The sequence below is a fragment of the Pelophylax lessonae genome (genome assembly GCF_965119305.1).
Source record: "Pelophylax lessonae genome assembly, chromosome: 5".
Lineage (NCBI taxonomy): Eukaryota > Metazoa > Chordata > Amphibia > Anura > Ranidae > Pelophylax > Pelophylax lessonae.
This window is the reverse complement of record NC_138772.1, coordinates 45,175,420-45,193,438: the sequence shown is the minus strand read 5'-3', so window position 1 is coordinate 45,193,438 and position 18,019 is coordinate 45,175,420. Positions and strand designations below refer to the sequence as shown.

At 39.5% G+C, this 18,019-nt stretch overlaps 1 protein-coding gene across 2 annotated transcripts in view; it reads right to left on the bottom strand.

Annotated features, from left to right (window-relative positions):
• Nucleotides 1–893: 893 nt before the first annotated feature.
• The window catches only part of LOC309557035 (tachykinin-like peptide), an 82,810-nt gene continuing 65,684 nt past the window's right edge, over nucleotides 894–18,019 (bottom strand). Inside the window, exons 5-6 of one of the 2 annotated variants that reach the window (XM_082259639.1) lie at nucleotides 7,437–7,490; nucleotides 894–1,090 (exon numbers count right to left, since the gene is read on the bottom strand). In XM_082259639.1, coding sequence (XP_082115765.1) covers nucleotides 1,041–1,090; nucleotides 7,437–7,490 — 104 coding nt within the window. In that variant the 3' untranslated portion in view covers nucleotides 894–1,040. The remainder of the gene's footprint in view (nucleotides 1,091–7,436; nucleotides 7,491–18,019) is intronic. The other variant, XM_082259640.1, reaches the window with a different exon arrangement.

The window sequence follows — 18,019 nt, the reverse complement described above, 5'->3', positions numbered from 1 at the left end:
AAAGGGGAAGGGGAGGAAATGGAAGTTTGAGCGGCTGAGGAGGAGGCAAATTAACTGAACCTGTTGCTTTTCCTTGCATAAGCAAAGCCCGAGTTCACATGAAACCAAATTGGGTGTACGAAGGCAAGAGTTTTAATCTGATGCACCTCCATGCCCCCTATTTAACATATTCTCCATTTTTCCTGCAGTCCACAAGCTTGTGTGCCAGGAGGTAAACCATGGTAAACGCTCTTGTTTGACACACTATAGGTAACATGGTTACAAAAGATCTAAAGGAGAAAGCAGTTAGCAGGGGAGCATGGAAGAAACCCAGACTAATAACCTTATCTTACGTCAACTAACTTAATGAAAACCTTTGGATAGACTGTTCCTTTAAGGGCTAGACAACCTGTGACAACCCACTTATAGAGTGAAAGAGTTCCATCACACATTACAATGACAGCCTACAGAAACTCTACCCAACAGGGCATTAAAGGAAATATTACCCCATCTTACTTCAACCAACCCCAAAAAAAAAACTTTGAGTAGAGTGTTCTTTTAAGGTGTAGACAACTCACTTATAGATTAAAAGAGTTCCATCAAATATCACAATGGCAGTCTACAGAAACTCTACCCCTAAAGAGCACTAAAGCGAATATTACCCCATCCTAAATCAACCAACATAAATAAGAAAAAAAAACCTTAGGAAAGTCTATCCCTTTAAGGAGTAGACAACCTTGTAAACCAAAGACAGTTCCATCGCACTTCACATTGGAAGTCTACATAAACTCTACCCCTACAGAGCAATAATATTGCCTCATTCGTCTACAGTAGCCCACCCCAGAAAAGTTCAACTCTTGTACATAATTTGAGAACCACAGCACACGTATGTAACAAGTATCATTGCCACACTATTAAAAATAATAAATTTATTGAATATACAAGCTAAAACAATCAATCTTAAAATAAATAGATATTCATTTTACACTGGATATAGTATATTACACTTCATCTTCTGTCTTAGTGAATGAAGCCTGGCCAATGCAACCGGGGAGGATATTTCATTTGCGTCTTCTTTCGTAGTTATGTATCGTGTTTCTTTCTGCTGATCCTGAGGGGGAAAAAATAGAAATATTAAAAAAAAAAAACAGCAAACCTAATCAACATATTAAGGCAAAATATAGTTATTATTGTCTAAAATGCGTTGTGTAAGTGCTCCGTTAAAAAGTGATATTTGTTAAAAAGAACGATTCACAATTGGGCTTTTGAAAGAGCCTGACAATTTAGCTTTTAGAAGGCAAAATGATAGGTTTTGCTGTACAGTGGCCAAAATAGGCAGGAGGAACTTACCTTCTCCATGCTCCTCCGCCATCTTAATCTGCCATAATATCACCCTAATGGTTTTGTGCAATTTTTGACTTTGTGATATTCAAAGTTATTACAGGGTACAGTAAGATATTCTACCCATAAAGGTTTTGCAATGTATTAAAAAAAGACTAATTTTGATAATTAGCACATTGGACTTATTCTATACTCTGAGTCCTGTGATCCGTTTTTCAGCTGAGAGCAGGCTGACGTTACAGAGCCAGTCCAGGCTCTGAAAAGATCCCAACCATATAATCGGAATCCACCCAGAAGCCTAAACCAGCACATGGCTCAGCCTCCTAGTGATCCAATGAAAGCCTGAGCCAGCCCTTCAAGCCCCTTCCACACCTGCGCACTCCAGTGAAGGGGGCCCAAGACAGCTGTCACTGCAACAGTTGTCTTCATTCCAAGATTTCCCCTTTTCCCCAAGACTTCCTTTTTTGATGGCAGCTGTAAATGTTTGGATTTCCCATGCCTTTCTGAATACAAAGGGTGAATCTTGCGGGGAAAAAGGAATTAAAACGTAAACCTTTCTCACATTAGAGAATTTGCCTTGAGTTGAGCTTGAAATGCCAAATACCTAAATTGCAGTACATTCATAAGTATATATATATATATATATATATATATATATATATATATATATATATATATATATATATATAAATAATAAATAAATATATATATATATATATTAATAATAAATATATAAATATATATATATATATATATATATATACAGTACATGTGAAATTGATAATCATTACCACTTGCTTGGTATTGTTATTTAATCATACACCTTGCTCTAATCCTGCAAGTTGAGATGCGTACGAAATGGTAAATATCTAAATTTCAGTACCTGTATATGCAGTATATAAAATCTATCTATCTATCTATCTATCTATCTATCTATCTATCTATCTATCTATCTATCTATCTATCTATCTATCTATCTATCTATCTATCTATCTATCTATCTATCTATCTATCTATCTATCTATCTATCTATCTATCTATCTATCTATCTATCTATCTATCTATCTATCGTACATATAAAATTGATAATCATTAGAACTTGCTTAGTATAATTGATTATTCATACACCTGACTCTAATCCAACAAAATTCCTGACTTTGTGCAAAGTGTACAACGTGTGCAAGTATAAGGCCCCTTCACACATACGGTCCGTTTGCCCGTTTTTCATCCATCCGTTGACGGATGAAAAACGGACATCAATGCAGCTCTATGTAAAAACGAATGACAACGGGTGATCATCCGTTAACATCCGTTTTCATCCGCTTCTGTCAATGTTTGTTTTTTGGAATGGATGAATCCCTTATTTTTCATCTGTCAAAAAAACGGATCGGACGAAAAATGGATGTAAACGGACAAACGGTCCGTTTTTCATCCGTTTTTGCATTGGTAGTGGATGTAAAAAAAAAAAAAAAAAACGGATGAAAAATGCATGGAAAACGGATGAAAAATGGATGGAAAACTGATACATTTTGATGTGACTGAACTGATGAACTGAACTGACCGTATGTGTGAAAGGGGCCTAAGAATTGATGCTGAATTGAAGCCAAAGGGTGGTCACACCAAATATTAATTTGATTTAGCTTTTTCTTCTATTTGCTAACTTTGCATTTTGTAAAGTGATAGTGATAAAAATAAACAATTAAAATATATATTTTTGAAAGCATTCTTACTTTACAGCATTTCTTCACACCTGCCTAAAATATTTGCACAGTAATATATATATGAACAGTTTATTTATACAGTATATACAGTATATATATATATATATATATATATATATATATATATATATATATACAAATTTGTGAATAAAATGTCCCATCCATTATGTTCACAAATTTGCATCAAATTTAGGGATGAGGCATCATTAGAAAGGGGAATAGTTACTTGTTGTCTGACATATGTGTGTACAGTATATATATTTGTGTGCGATGTAAATAGAAATCATCTAATGAAATATCTTTTCACATGATTTCACTTTCCTTTCTGTTTACAGATTGAATAATAGGAGGTGGCAGCATGTTCATGCAACCTAGCAAAAACAACAATTTTGCGGTGTGTTTTCATTCTAACGATGACAAACACATTAACCTAGAAAATGAATAGGCAGGCTTGATGCCAGATTATGTTTGCAAGTGATGCTAATCATCCCACTTCTAAATTTTTTTTTTTCCTTAATGACTTATGCAACTTGCCTCCCAGCAATAAGCAGTAAAACTCGACATCAAACACCCAAACTTTGCAGTATTATCTGGCTTGTCAGCAAAAACCTCCCCTGCAGTCGTTGAGCAATTTGTCATCATTTGAGTTGAAGCTTTATAAAAAAAAAATTGGGTCCCGTGGGGTCCCTAATTAAGCAGGGTTTGATCAGTAATGTACAAGCTCTACGTTCTTAGGGAAGAAAAAAGGCATCAAAATAAATCAGGATGCATTATTAATTACATGACGCCTGACATGCTCCTAAGATGACCCCTTCCAGTAGATCTTTGCATTCAGAGGCCTTAGGCCTTCACTGAGTACCCTTTGTCATCAGAGTCTGATCATTAATGAAACAGTGATGATATAACTGTTGAATGATGCAGAATGGTGGCCGCCTGAACACAGACACCAACCCCCGTTGTATAAATGTGAATGAAATGAGTAACCGATGGCTTCAGCTCCTGTTCTTCACCTGTAGAGAGCTCCTCAGATGGGTTTTGCCCGTTTTCACTGACGCGTTTTGCCCTTTTGCGGGACATTCAAGCACCACTATTTTCATTGTTTTTGGCTACATGTGAAGCTTGGTCTGCCACAACCTGTACAGTGAATTGACAAGCTGCCTGCATATGTATGTGAGCCCCGCCCACAAACTGGTTGTTCTGCCAAGCAACTCAATTTGTTATAAGAGATAGTAAAAGCAATTGTTGCTAGTAAGGATCAAATCCTAGCTGATGTTTTATTAAAACTGTATCATAAAAGCTTCAGTTTTTGCTTTTGGGTTTATTACGGCTTTATGCCTGGGACCATCCTCAGATGTCCCCCCTCCTCTCTTCTGAAGTGTGCTTACTATACATACAGAAGGTGAAGAAGGAGATGGAGAGATGGATCTATATGGACTCTTTTCCTGTTTCATTTGAAACACAAGACATCATTTCACTGGCTGGGTTGCTAAGTTCCTCTACCGCTGCTTGTCTTCCTAGCAGATCTTTAGGAGTTTAACAAGGAAGTTGTAACTTCTCTTCTTCCCAGCAAGGAGCTTCTACAACAGGGATCTTCAAACTACGGTCCTCCAGCTGTTGCAAAACTACACATCCCATGAGGCATTGTAAAACTCTGACATTCACAGACATGACTAGGCATGATGGGAATCGTAGTTCCTTAACAACTGGAGGGCCATAGTTTGGAGACCCCTGTTCTACAACATCCTAATGATTAATGAGAATATCTCTGGGGATCCTAGAGTAGCAGGCTTGAGAACAGCTATGATCTGCATTGTTTCTTCACATGCTATATACTTTAGGACAACAAGGCAACTTCACTCTGTAAGTTACATATTCCTGGCCCCTGCACTCTGTACTGTGCATGTTCTTGACCCTTGCACTCCATACAGTACATATTCTTCACCCCTGCTCTTTGTACTTTACATATTCCTGACCCCTGCATTCTGTAAATTATGTATTCCTGACCCTTGCACTCTGTACATTATTTATTCCTTACCCCTGCACTCTGGAAATGATGTATTCCTGACCCCTGCACTCTCTACATTATGTATTTCTGACCCCCTGCATTCTGTAAGTTAAGTGTTATCGACCCCTGCACCCTGTACATTACATATTCCTGACCATTGCACTCTGTGGGGTTGATTTACTAAAGGCAAACAGACTGCACACTCTGCAAGTGCAGGTGCCCTAGTAAATTAGGTGAAGCTTCCCTTTGCAAAGAATACCCAATCACATGCAAGGGAAAAAAAACTGCATTTGTGCTTGCATATGATTGGGTGATGGAAGTCAGCAGAGCTTCTGTTCATTAACTCACTCTGGAGCAACTGCACTTTTCTATTTACCCTTAGTAAGTCAACCACTGTATGTGACATATTTCTGACCCCTGTGTACATTAGCTATTCCTGACCTCTGCACTCTTTATGTTTCATATTCCTGACCCTTGTCATTTGTAAGTTATATATTACTGACACCTGCACTATGTGCATTACTTACTTCTGACCCCTGCACTCTGTACGTAGGCTCAAGGTTGCCGTGGCATGGGAAGTGGCATGCTGCCCATGCCACTTCTTTCTTTTCCTCTGAGTTTCCTTTCTTGAGGAAGGGAGTCTAACTTATGATCTTGCACACAACACTACTGCATAATACCTACTGTAATATGGTAATACCCCATGAGATTTGTGGCCCAACATGACCCAACATGGCCCCAGTATGACCCAACATGGTCGAACAATCGCCTGCAGTAGCACAGAATCCTTAGACCACCCTACTTTTTAATAAATTAAATTAGAACTGTGACTTGGTTAAAACAATAGGAACAGTTGCAGCAAGAAGAAAACAAAATGTATAAGGCTAATTTTACTATGCAATAATGAATGTGTTACATTGTCATAAGGATAATTAAGCCACATGGATATTAACAGTTGTAGGTATTAACACCAGAGATTGTTAATCAATGGATTATCTGATTGCCTCCAGGGGGATAAGGAAGGATTTTTTCTCTGTTGGATCAAATTGGACCATGCTTTATAGGGTTTTTGCCTTCCTCTGGATCAAGTGTGGGTAAAAGATCTGTATATGGAGTTTTATTTTCATTATTTATTTATTCATTTTGTTCCCATTGGTTGAACTAGATGAACTTTTTTTAACCTATTTAACTACTGTATGTGACTGTTATTTTTTATCCCTTGTTGTTGTTGATAAAAAATAATGATCATTATGGAAAATAATTAAACCTAATAGCTTAGGTAGTTGATCTGGTATTGATAACTTAAAGGGCCAGTCAAGGCAGGGGAGTTAAACCAGCTGACAGTTTCTCCTATCTCTTGGGGGATTTTATTGGTGTGATCTCTGTGCTGATTTTTAGGCTTTGCATACCCGCTGTATGAATTATGAGGGGTTCCCACCAAATCTGCTGGATTTTGTATTCATTTTATATTACAGGGAATGAAACAGGAGGAGGCTAAACACACAAAAGTGGAAATACAAAACTCCCAGTTGGGCAGGAAGAAAGTCAGGAATTAGGTAAGAGAGATCTCAATGTTTGATTATCCAAGAAGAAATCCAAGTTTGAGACCGCACTCAGGGTGTTATGATGAAATCAAAAGGTTTCTTTATTCCTCATAAATAAAGTAGACAGACAGTGTACAAACAGACGTGTCGGGTTGATGCGTTTCACGATGCTGTAGGTCCCTTACTCATAACCACTCATGTGGCTATGAGTAAGCGACCTACAGCGTCGTGAAACGCGTCAACCCGACACGTCTGTTTGTCTACTTTATTTATGAGGAATAAAGAAACCTTTTGATTTCATCATAACACCCTGAGTGCGGTCTCAAACTTGGATTTCTTCTACTCTTGGATGACGGATCTGACCTGCACCGGGTTTGGAACATACACCTGAGCGGCTTTCCCTTATTGTCTGATTATCCAAGACACATAAGAAGCCAGGGGCTGACTTAGCCCACCAGACTCCACCTATAACAATAATATGTTTTATGCATGGACTGACCCAATAGGGATACTTTTTTCTGTCCTGTACACAAAGCCTTAATGGTTTACTGCGGAGAAAATGTCAGAAAGTCAACTATAAATACAGCAAATCCTTATTGGGGGTCACATATACCTCTCAATATGTCTATCAAACTGCCTTCATATATAAACAAAATATCATTTTTATGTATTTTAGAGTTTGTAGGTTTTTTTTTAAGCTTTTAAAGTAAATTTAATAGATGATGAAAGTCTAAGTAAAAAGAAAAAAAAAACAATTGTTTCCCATTAACACAGTTCATAAGTTTCAATCTGTGACATTCACAATTAGTATTTGCTATAAATGATACAAGACAGGACCATACATACCAGAGAATAAAGATCTTTTGCCCATTAGTCCATAAAAGGAATCTGATTTATACCCTGAAAAAATATACATTTGAAGTTTGGGGTTTTTATTCAGGTCAGTGAATCGATTTGTAACAATTGACTCATGGGGGTTGATTTACGAAAGGTAAATAGACTATGCACTCTGCAAGGCCATTTACTCCAGAGCTTCACCTTCCAAAGAATACCTTTTCACATGCAAGGAAAAAAATAAATAAAATGCATTTTTTCTTAGAAATGATTGGATGATGGACGTCAGCAGGGCTTCCCCTCATTTACTAAGCTCTGGAGAAACTTGCAGAGTCCATAGTCTATTTGCCTTTAGTAAATCTTGCCCATTGTCTATATCACTATATTAATTTAAGTAAATTAAAGTAAATTAAAATAAGTGTAGACCTATACAGAGTGTTCTAACTGATTTTTTTAAAAAAAAGGTTTGCCAACTACTATATAATGTTTCTGAACTTTGAATTTTTAGATACTTTTTTTCTTCTTTTTTTTTTGCTCAGAGGCCATACGAGTCCTAAAAAACATTAATTTTATGTCAAAGTTTATGATCCAAACAAGCACTATTAAACATATTATTAGCAATAAAGGTGTCCAAACACAAATAATCATTTAAAGTACTGTATATATATATATATATATATATATATATATATTTTAAATTGGCTCTATATATATATATATATATATATATATATATATATATATATATAGAGCCAATTTAAAATCTGAGATAAGCATTAACATGTTCATAAAAGTCTTTTTAAATATTTCAAAATCTAAAGCTTACATAAAAATAATACCCCGGTGATCCTGCCATGAAGGTTCAGGCATTTGCTGTTACAGGCTGACATATAGGGGGTTGATTTACTAAAATAGGTCAGTGCAAAGTCTGGTGCAGCTGTTCATGGTAGCCAATCAGCTTGCTCAATTAAGCTCTGACAAAAACCTGATTGTTTTCTATGCTCAGTTGCACCAGATGTTGCACTCTCCAGTTTTAGTAAATCAGCCCCACTCAGTCCCAATTTCCCAGTTGTGCTCCTGTGATGTCAGCCTTGTCATAGCTTCAGATAGGGACAAAAAATAGCCATTTCAAACACGTGTTACGCAGGTGTGATCCACTGTTGTCACCCTCTGTGAGAAATGCAATGTAACCATCATTGCAGGCAGTGAAGACAGGATGTGCCTGAAAATGTTGTGTATCAACAGCACCAAGATGAGAAAAAAAAGAATGAAAAATCAAAATCTGCACAAATCACACCAAATTAGTATTCAGATATCTGATAATCTAGGTACTGTGTGAAGTAGGGATCGACCAATTATCGGCAAAGCAGATATATCGAGGGCTGATATGCACTTTCCCCGATATATCAGAATCGGCCACCAAGGTGACAGATATTGCCGATATTTCGGGAAAGTGCTGTACCGGAGTGATGCCTGCAACTAGAGGCATCACCCCGGTACCGGCGTCCATAGCCGACGGTCGGCTGTCTTGTAATGACAACCAATGCGGCTGAGAAGCTGCTCGGCTGTCATTACAAGCAGCGGTAGGGGACGTCCCCCCTGCCACCGCCTTCCACGGCTCCCCCCGGGAGACCAGGGCAACTAGCCTGCATGGCCGCCGAAGACCCGATCAAAGCGGCATTCGGCTCTGATTGGGTCTTCATGCAAAAACCCGGAAGTGGTGTCATGAGTGACATCACTTCCGGGTACTGTCTGGCGCCAGATTAAAAAAAAATTACAGCATTTAAAACAGCCAAACTTAGCGTTTTAAATGCTTTTAAGTGCAGAGGAGGGCTTTTAGACCTGTAAAGTAAAAAAATAAAAATAAATTTTTTGTTTAAATGTAGGAAAATATCGGCCCATATCGACCTGATACCGATATGCATTGACCAAAATATCGCTATCGGCAACGAAAAAACGATATCGGTCGATCACTAATGTAAAGCATTTTTATATTGTTTTTATATTATATAAATTCAGGGAATAAATTTATAGCTGTCCCTATTTGTATTAAATCATGTCTAAAAATCAAAACTTTTTAGTTTTGGATAGAGTAGGGATGGATTAGAAACTCACATTTCCTATAGCTGTCTGCATACCTGCTGGGTAGATTTGCCCTTTCTATTTGTCCTGATGATTATTGTCACTAGCCACAAGCTAAGGTTAGGACCCAACCAAGTTCAGCTAGAACTCTCACAAGATAGCAGGCCACCATTCCAATGAGTTGGGGGTTGGGGAATTTTGTGACACTCAGCTGCATGTATCAAAGAGGCAGGGGTGCTGGTGACATCACAACCCTAATATGGCCAAATCACTGCCCCTTTTTGGAATTTCCCAAGTCTCAAAATATTGGACTGGTGGCAGTGGCGGCCCGTCCATTGGGGGCGCAGGGGCGCCGCCTCCCTATCCATACGTTCGGCCCCCTAATCTACATGCAGGGTGCCGGACGCATGGATCCCAATAGGGGATTTTATTTTAATTTTTTTTTTAAGCACGTGATTAGAGCCAGAGGCACTGCGCCCTGAGCCCACCCAGTTGTATGGCAATAGGGAATAAATATTTACTATTGTCACACTGACTCTCCTCCCAGCCAGTCAGGAAACGGGATGTGAGACCTTTTTCCTGATTGGCCAAAAGGAGAAGCGATCTTACTGGCCAGAGGCTAGGAAGAGGCAGAAGACACACAGCTGGAGAAGAAGCACAGCGGCTCAGCCATCCGGCACTCTCTGGCTTGGGTAGGAGGAATTAGGAGGTAGGGAGGCAGGCCGATGGGGGGGAGGGAATGTGTTGCGCCGGACCGGGGGGGTTAGGGGAGGTAATGTGTTGCCGACCGACCATCAGGGGGGTGTGCATTGGTTTGACGCCCCCCGAATTACCGAGCACCAGCCGCCACTGTTTGGTGGTCTACTATCATGCAACAATTTCCCACAGGTTCAGGCTAAACTGGGTTTTGCCCAAAGCTTAGCTCATCACTAATTGTCACCAAGACATAAAGAGATGGGAAATCCAAAATTTTGCAATTGTCACTAGAACATGCAGTGAGGGTATATTTTTAATTGAGACGCCTGTTATGGTGACTGCTGCCTAAAAGAAGATTTTTCTTGTTGCGTCTCTGGGACAGGAAGCAAAGTTTGCCCAATGGAACACAAACAGCAAGGAGAAATAGGTTTCAATTATCCCCTAGTCCAGTGATGGTGAACCTTGGCGCCCCAGATGTTTTGGAACTACATTTCCCATCATGCTCAACTACACTGCAAAGTGCATGAGCTTCATAGGAAATGTAGTTCCAAAACATCTGGGGTGCCAAGGTTCCCCCATCACTGCCCTAGTCTGTCCAAATCTAAAAGAAAAAAAAAATGTTGACTATACATACACTTTATGTTCATGCACAGTCATGGGCAAAAGTGACAGAGTTCAGAATCTTATGTTTTATACAAATACTGATGCTAATAAACCTGTTAGCATGGTATTGGATTTTAGAAAAACCCAAACCCAAGCAGCCATGGATAGAAGATCCATAGGTAGTGTTGCTGGTGGTATCTGAAGCCAACACCTGAGCTATGAACCAAATGCACTGAGAACTGTGTACCTTCTCCACCTAGATATCTACAGTTACAGGTAGACTATGGTCATACAGTCCCTACATTTTTCAGGTCCTGATTGGAATCCAACCTTTGAAAATGATAGGTGCTATGATAACACGGTAGTTATCATTGTATGTGGACACCTTTATACTAAAAATACAATTACTGAAATATTAGCATTACAATTTTGATTATAATCACAATATGTATTTGCTCAGGGCAGGAGGCTGATTAGACTGGGCATAACAGACAAATGAACAGACATAGGGGTGCGAGTTCATACAGGGGGAGAACATGGAAATTATCTGTGATTTATTAAATCAACCATACACCTCAGAGCGACTATGTAAGCATATAATAAGTTAGTTTTCATGTATTTTCCTTAGCAGACTGACATCTGGTCAATGTACCATGGGCTCAGAGGATGCAACTTTATGTAGCACATGGGTATGGAAAGGTGATTTCACTCCACCATGGTTGGGAACCACAGATTTATACATGTTCTTCCTAGGGTTGGTTGGCTTCTAATGTAAAGTGGACTCAGCTGTTATTTGATATTGTCACAAGTGATAAGTAAATTTCAGTAAGTCCTGAAATTGTCTTCACTGGATAGATATTTACAATCCATCAAGTGTGTACTGAAGTGGACTAATACTGGTATAATTGAGGCGCCCGCAATCCAGTCAACAATTATCAGGATCCAGAAGGTGGTGGGAAGATGACATCAAAGATGGAAAAGATTAAGACCCCTGATAATTTGTATCTTTGTGAGTCAGGAAAAGCAGGTTCCCCATTGAGCTCTACCTACTCACTGACGAAAATGTATCATGGGGATCCCCTAAACAGCGGCCAGTTCACAAATGGGTTGCATTAAGATTAGCAGTCTGCAGAAAACATTCACTTACTGTGGATCAGTCTGATCCAACATAAATTCTGGTTCAGCCAACTGATCCTTTCACTGTTGAAGGCGGTCCCCGGGTTACAAACAAGATAGGGTCTGTAGGTTTGTTCTTAAGTTGAATTTGTTTGGAAGTGGGAACAGGTACATTTTTTAAGTGTAGCTCCAGCCAAAAAAATAATTATTACATTTTTTGGATAGCACAGGGAAGGGTTAACACCCCCTGAAAGTTTTGTTATGCTGTCTGTGCCCAGGTTCAGAAGATTTCACCTCCACTTTCTGTCCCTATGACCAATGTATAAATCTGTGGTTCCCAACTATTGCAGAGTGAAATCACCTTTCCATACCCATGTGCTGCATAAAGTTGAATCCTCTGAACCCATGGTACATTGACCAGATACCAGTCTGCTAAGGAAAATTTTGGGTTGCTGTGGAAACCAGGATTGGTGATAAAACTTCAGTAGAGACACCTATGATAACTCTTACAGGAGTGAATTTCCCTCCCTAGGGGGAGATTTCCTCTTACTTCCTGTTGTCTCCCTCCGTTTGTAAGTAGGAGTCGTTTGTAAGTCGAATGTTTGTAATCCGAGGACCGCTTGTACTGGTCAAACTCCAATAATGACCTTTAATCATGCTGCCATTAAATGGCTTTCAGCCTAAGAGACAGAGCTGCGTGGTCCTTGCCACAGGGCCATATCGGCTGCACCATGCTGTGGTCACTGGAAAATGGGCTTATGAAATAAAATGCAGATGTTACTAACTATGTATGTTTGGCCTCTTCCAGGACTGTAATGTGCCTATCTTAGAAAAAAACTGCCGGAAATAATGGATTGTATGAGCCACTAACATCAAATAAACAGTTTCAGAGATGTTATGTAGAGTGAACTATAAGATTGGGCAAGTAAATCACCAAAAGAGATCTTGTTGTGAGCTTTTGTATAGCAAGAAGCCAAGGGGAGCAATTTTTCCCTTTCCTACTTGGCTGGAGAGTCTTACCAAACAAACATGGTTGACCACCTAGGCTAATAGACGACCTGAGGACCTCTAATACTCAAAGATGGTTCCACGTAGCGAAAACCATGAGCTGGAAGTCCATGAAAGGAAAGTAGTTTGTTGATGTTATGGGGAGTTCCATAGGAACTAGTGTTTATTTGCCAGAATATGACAAATAAGATAAAAGAAAATATGCAGACTGTGACCATGTTAGGGTAAATATCGGTACAACATGAAACATGGTATGAATGATAGACCTCTAGGCAGGGCCGCCATCAGGGGGGTACAGCCCATACACTTGTAAGGGGCCCGAGCCTCTGGACGGGCCCGGCGAGGATGGGAAAAGGCGGGGGTGGATGCAGCGGTGCTCCGTGAGATTTATCTGGGATTTTCTTTCCTTTGTCTATTTAAACATTTGCAAATATTTGTGGGTCCTGACGAAAGGAGCAGGCCAGGATTTGCCTCAGAAACACACTGGATGTTGTTTTCTGAATAATTAAAGCTGCTCCTGACTCCTTCTTTGAATATGGTCTGTCATTCCTTATTTTTTGTTTATTTTGGTTTGGCTCTGGGTACTCAGGATAGTTTGCATGTGGACTGCCTATCCAGAGCCAGGGAACTCTCCGAAAAAGCCCTGGTTCACACTGGTGCGATTTGTTATGTCATGGAGTGGTTAACATGATTATGTTCTCCTTCTGATCCCACATATGTACATTATATATGTACAACATATATAAATATAAATATATATATATATATATATATATACTGTATTGGGACGCCTGCCTTTACACGCACATAAACTTTAGTGGCATCCCAGTCTTAGTCTGTAGGGTTCAATATTGAGTCGGCCCACCCTTTGCAGCTATAACAGCTTCAACACTTCTGGGAAAGCTGTCCACAAGGTTTAGCAAGGTTTAGGAGTGTGTCTATGGGAATGTTTGGCCATTCTTCCAGAAGCGCATTTGTGAGGTCAGGCACTGATGTTGAATGAGAAGGCCTGGCTCGCAGTCTCCGCTCTAATTCATCCAAAAGGTGTTCTATTGGGTTGTGCAGGCCAGTCAAGTTCCTCCACCCCAAACTCGCTCATCCCTGTCTTTATGGACCTTGCTTTGTGCACTGGTGCGCAGTCATGTTGGAACAGGAAGGGGCCATCCCCAAACTGTTCCCACAAAGTTGGGAGCACGAAATTGTCCAAAATATCTTGGTATGCTGACGCCTTAAGAGTTCCCTTCACTGGAACTAAGGGGCCAAGCCCAATCCCTGAAAAACAACCCCACACCATAATCCCCCCTCCACCAAATGATTTGGACCAGTGCACAAAGCAAGGTCCATAAAGACATGGATGAGTGAGTTTGGGGTGAAGGAACTTGACTGGTCTGCACAGAGTCCTGACCTCAACCCGATAGAACACCTTTGGGATGAATTAGTGCAGATACCGCAAGCCAGGTCTTCTCGTCGCCTGACCTTTACAAATGCGCTTCTGGAAGAATGGTCAAATATTCCCATAGACACACTCCTAAACCTTGTGGACAGCCTTCCCAGAAGAATTGAAGCTTTTATAGCTGCAAAGCGTGGGCCAACTCAATATTGCAGCCTATAGACAAAAACTGGGATACCATTAAAGTTCATATATGTGTAAAGGCAGGCGTCCCAATATTACTTTTGGTAATAAAGTGTATATGTGTGCTAAAATACATGTGACTTTTAAATATTTGTAAAAAATATACATCCAATTTTAAATTTTTTGTTTACAAATATTATCACCTTAAAAATCCAAAAATACTTTTTTTTTTGGATAAGTATTCTATGTCATTACTGAATATCTGACTGCTCAAAAGATGGCTATTATTTCTAATTCTGTAAAGTGTAGTGGATATGACAATATATAGACATGGAAATATATAGAAAACTTTAAAAACCGGTAACATTTGGGAAGATATGTACAAATAGACTACATAGTATGTATTATCTCTATTTTAGGCATGCAAATTAATTAATACAAAAATCATTTTTGGGCAGATTTTTTATTTTTTGGGTTTTTTGATTTGTTGTTGATTTTCTTAAAAGGGAATGTATAGTATTTTCATTTTTTTTTCAATTAACATGTATGTGATCTGACCTTAATGCAAATTTTCAGTAAGCAATGTGTTACTGCTTTTTAAAATAATTAATTTTAAATTATATAATTTAAACAAAGCATATTACTAACAAATGTAACCAATAATTGTCATCCACATCAGACAATAACTCCTAATAATCCCTATAACCATATATCTTAAATAAGTTAAGGTGGTTCTAACCCTCAGACATGAAATATGAACAAAGCATATCCCTCTATAGTGTGTACTTGTCTCAATTAAGAGCCCTAAGTGTAATTTCTGTCTGCTGCCTCGTTCCTCTGCTATCAGCATGAGTCACTTCTGACAAGTTTTCCTGACACCAAAAGATAAATGGTGACAGGGGAGGGATCTCCAGCTGATTGACTATGACTTAAAGCGTTTGTTACCCCAACACTTCATATTCCTGATATGTACTTGTATTAAAACGTCTCCTGTTCTCTTTGTATTGCTTCCTTTATGTGAAATCCCTGGTGTCCTTGCCAGTCCTTCCGCTTTCCTGAAAAAAAAACTGACCACACTAGGCATGAGAACACACCGTGGTCAGTTCTCTAGCTATGCTGGGAACTGAGCCTGCTGTCCTCCAATGATCAGACTTGTTCTGATACGCCCCCCCACTGCACAGCCTGTTACTGAGAAGCTCAGTGTGCTGCTGCTTCTCCTCCCCCAGCTCTTATGAAGCTGAGAACAGAGGAAAACAATATAAAAAAAGGAAAAAAAATATTTATAATGCTTTTTTTTTATATTTACACAAAAATATTTTGCCTTTCATTTATATTCTAAACTGAATAGATTGTTTTACAAGATGATCGTTTACAATCACTTTAAGACCCCGTTCACACTGGGGCGATCCGACTTGTTGGGGCGACCTCACAGGTCGCGACGCGCAGCTCGCACCAAGACCTCGGAGCGGCCGGCACGGACTTCATAACATTGAAGTCAATGCAGGTCGCTCCAGGTCGCCCCAAAGAAGCTCCGGACCCTTTTTCTAAGTCGGAGCGACTTGTGTCACTCCCATTAGAACGGGTCCACAGCTTCTCTATGGCAGGCGACCTACGGCGACCTATCAGGCGACCAGGTCGCCTGACAGGTCGCCCCAGTGTGAACGGGGTCTAAAGGGTAACTCCACTTTCGTGGGGGAAACAAAATCAGCAAATAAAGAAAAACAAATATTCCGTATACAATTGTGACAAATCATATTATAATTGAATGTTATTAAAAATGACCTTTCCTATTTAATCTACAGCTGTTGTAATTTTCTGAAAATGCAATGCAATATGGCCGCCTGGAGCTGTTCTGTACACAGAATGTATACTGACCACACCCCCAGAAACATCATTTCCTGCTTGTGTGATTGGCTCACCAATTTTCCCAGAAGTCTGCGCTAAGATACAAGTCAGATTTCTGGCATCCCCTGCAACAAAAATGTTGTTTTTGGTGAGATAATCCCAATAGAAACACGTCTAAAGGGATGAAGACCCAGCAGCTTTCCTCATTAGAGCCCTGCAGGTGCACAGCTGATAGATAATTATGAAACCACTCCCATTAGACCCATTCAGCACAGAGGAACAAATAATGATTTAGTCAGAATAACAAAAGGTAGGAATCTGCAACAAAGATTGTTAAAATCTCTGCAATGTACAGAGATCACCCAGAGCGGAATGTTTTTCTCTCATCAAAAGTGGAGTTATGCTTTAAGTTTAAGATTACCCAGACTAATAACATTATCAGCTTTGATATAATATTCTGTATATTTAAATGTGAATATAAATGATTGTATCTCCACCAAATCTAGAGTACAGTCTATGACAGTGGCGGCTGGTGCTCCATGGCCCGGGGGTGGGGGGGGGGACGGCAGATGGATCACACCATACCCTCCCCCTCGGACCACACCAGCCCACATACCATACCCCCCACCCCCCGGTCGCTGGCTCACTCACCCTGGACACGTGGAGGGCAGAGCTGAGCGCCCCAAGCCCACCCTTTTTTTAAGCCTATTAGAGCCTTTGGCTCTAATCACATGCTTCAAAAAAAAAAAAAACCCCATTGGAATCCATGCGTCCGGCGCCCCGCATGTAGATTAGGGGTCCGGACGCATCGGTGTGGGGGGGGGGGCGGCACCCCTGTGCCCCCAATGGAGGGGCCGCCACTGGTCTATGAATTGTTTCAACCTCTTAAAAAAAATGTTGATTTGTATCTGATTCATGAGTTCCTTACTTACTATATAGTTTTTTTTTTTAAAATATATAGCAGCTTTTTCATATCTGTTATTAATTCTGCCACTATAGGAGAGGCCATTCTGCAAATTTATTGCAATAACATAAATTTGTAAGGACGAGCGTTTAAAAAAAAAAGTCAAAGCCCTATGAAAAGGTAAGCAGAGCAGTAATAACTCAATATGTGCTTACTGAAAATATACTATACATTCCCTTTTAACATGCAATCGATTGATCTCTGTGTCGTTTTATTAATCAATCATTAGAAATCACTAATTTTGATCCATATTCCACACCACCGATGTTCCAACTTACGTTTGCGGGATATCTGACCAAATCCTACAATGAGAACAAAAGACAAAAGTGTGCGGCCAACGCATCTTTCTGTGTATAATGAGCATTTGGAGAGAACCCTGCGCTCCAAAGAGGCATTGCTACACATTGCAAATTATTCAATTCTACTGATACTAACTATACATTTTAATAAAGATGAATGTAATTGCATTATTACTCTAATAATATAATTTTCTTAGGGCTATGTGATTTAACACAAACAAACATTTTCCTAAGTGCAAGGATGTAACATCTGACATAACATACCATACAATTGCTATGGGGCCCCAAAGTATAGGGGTCCAGAGCTGTATAGTCACATAGTGATTTATGTAGCTAGTAATAGCATTTGACAAATATATGAAAATTAATGCATATTCATTTTAAAGCATATCGAAACCCAAAAAAAACC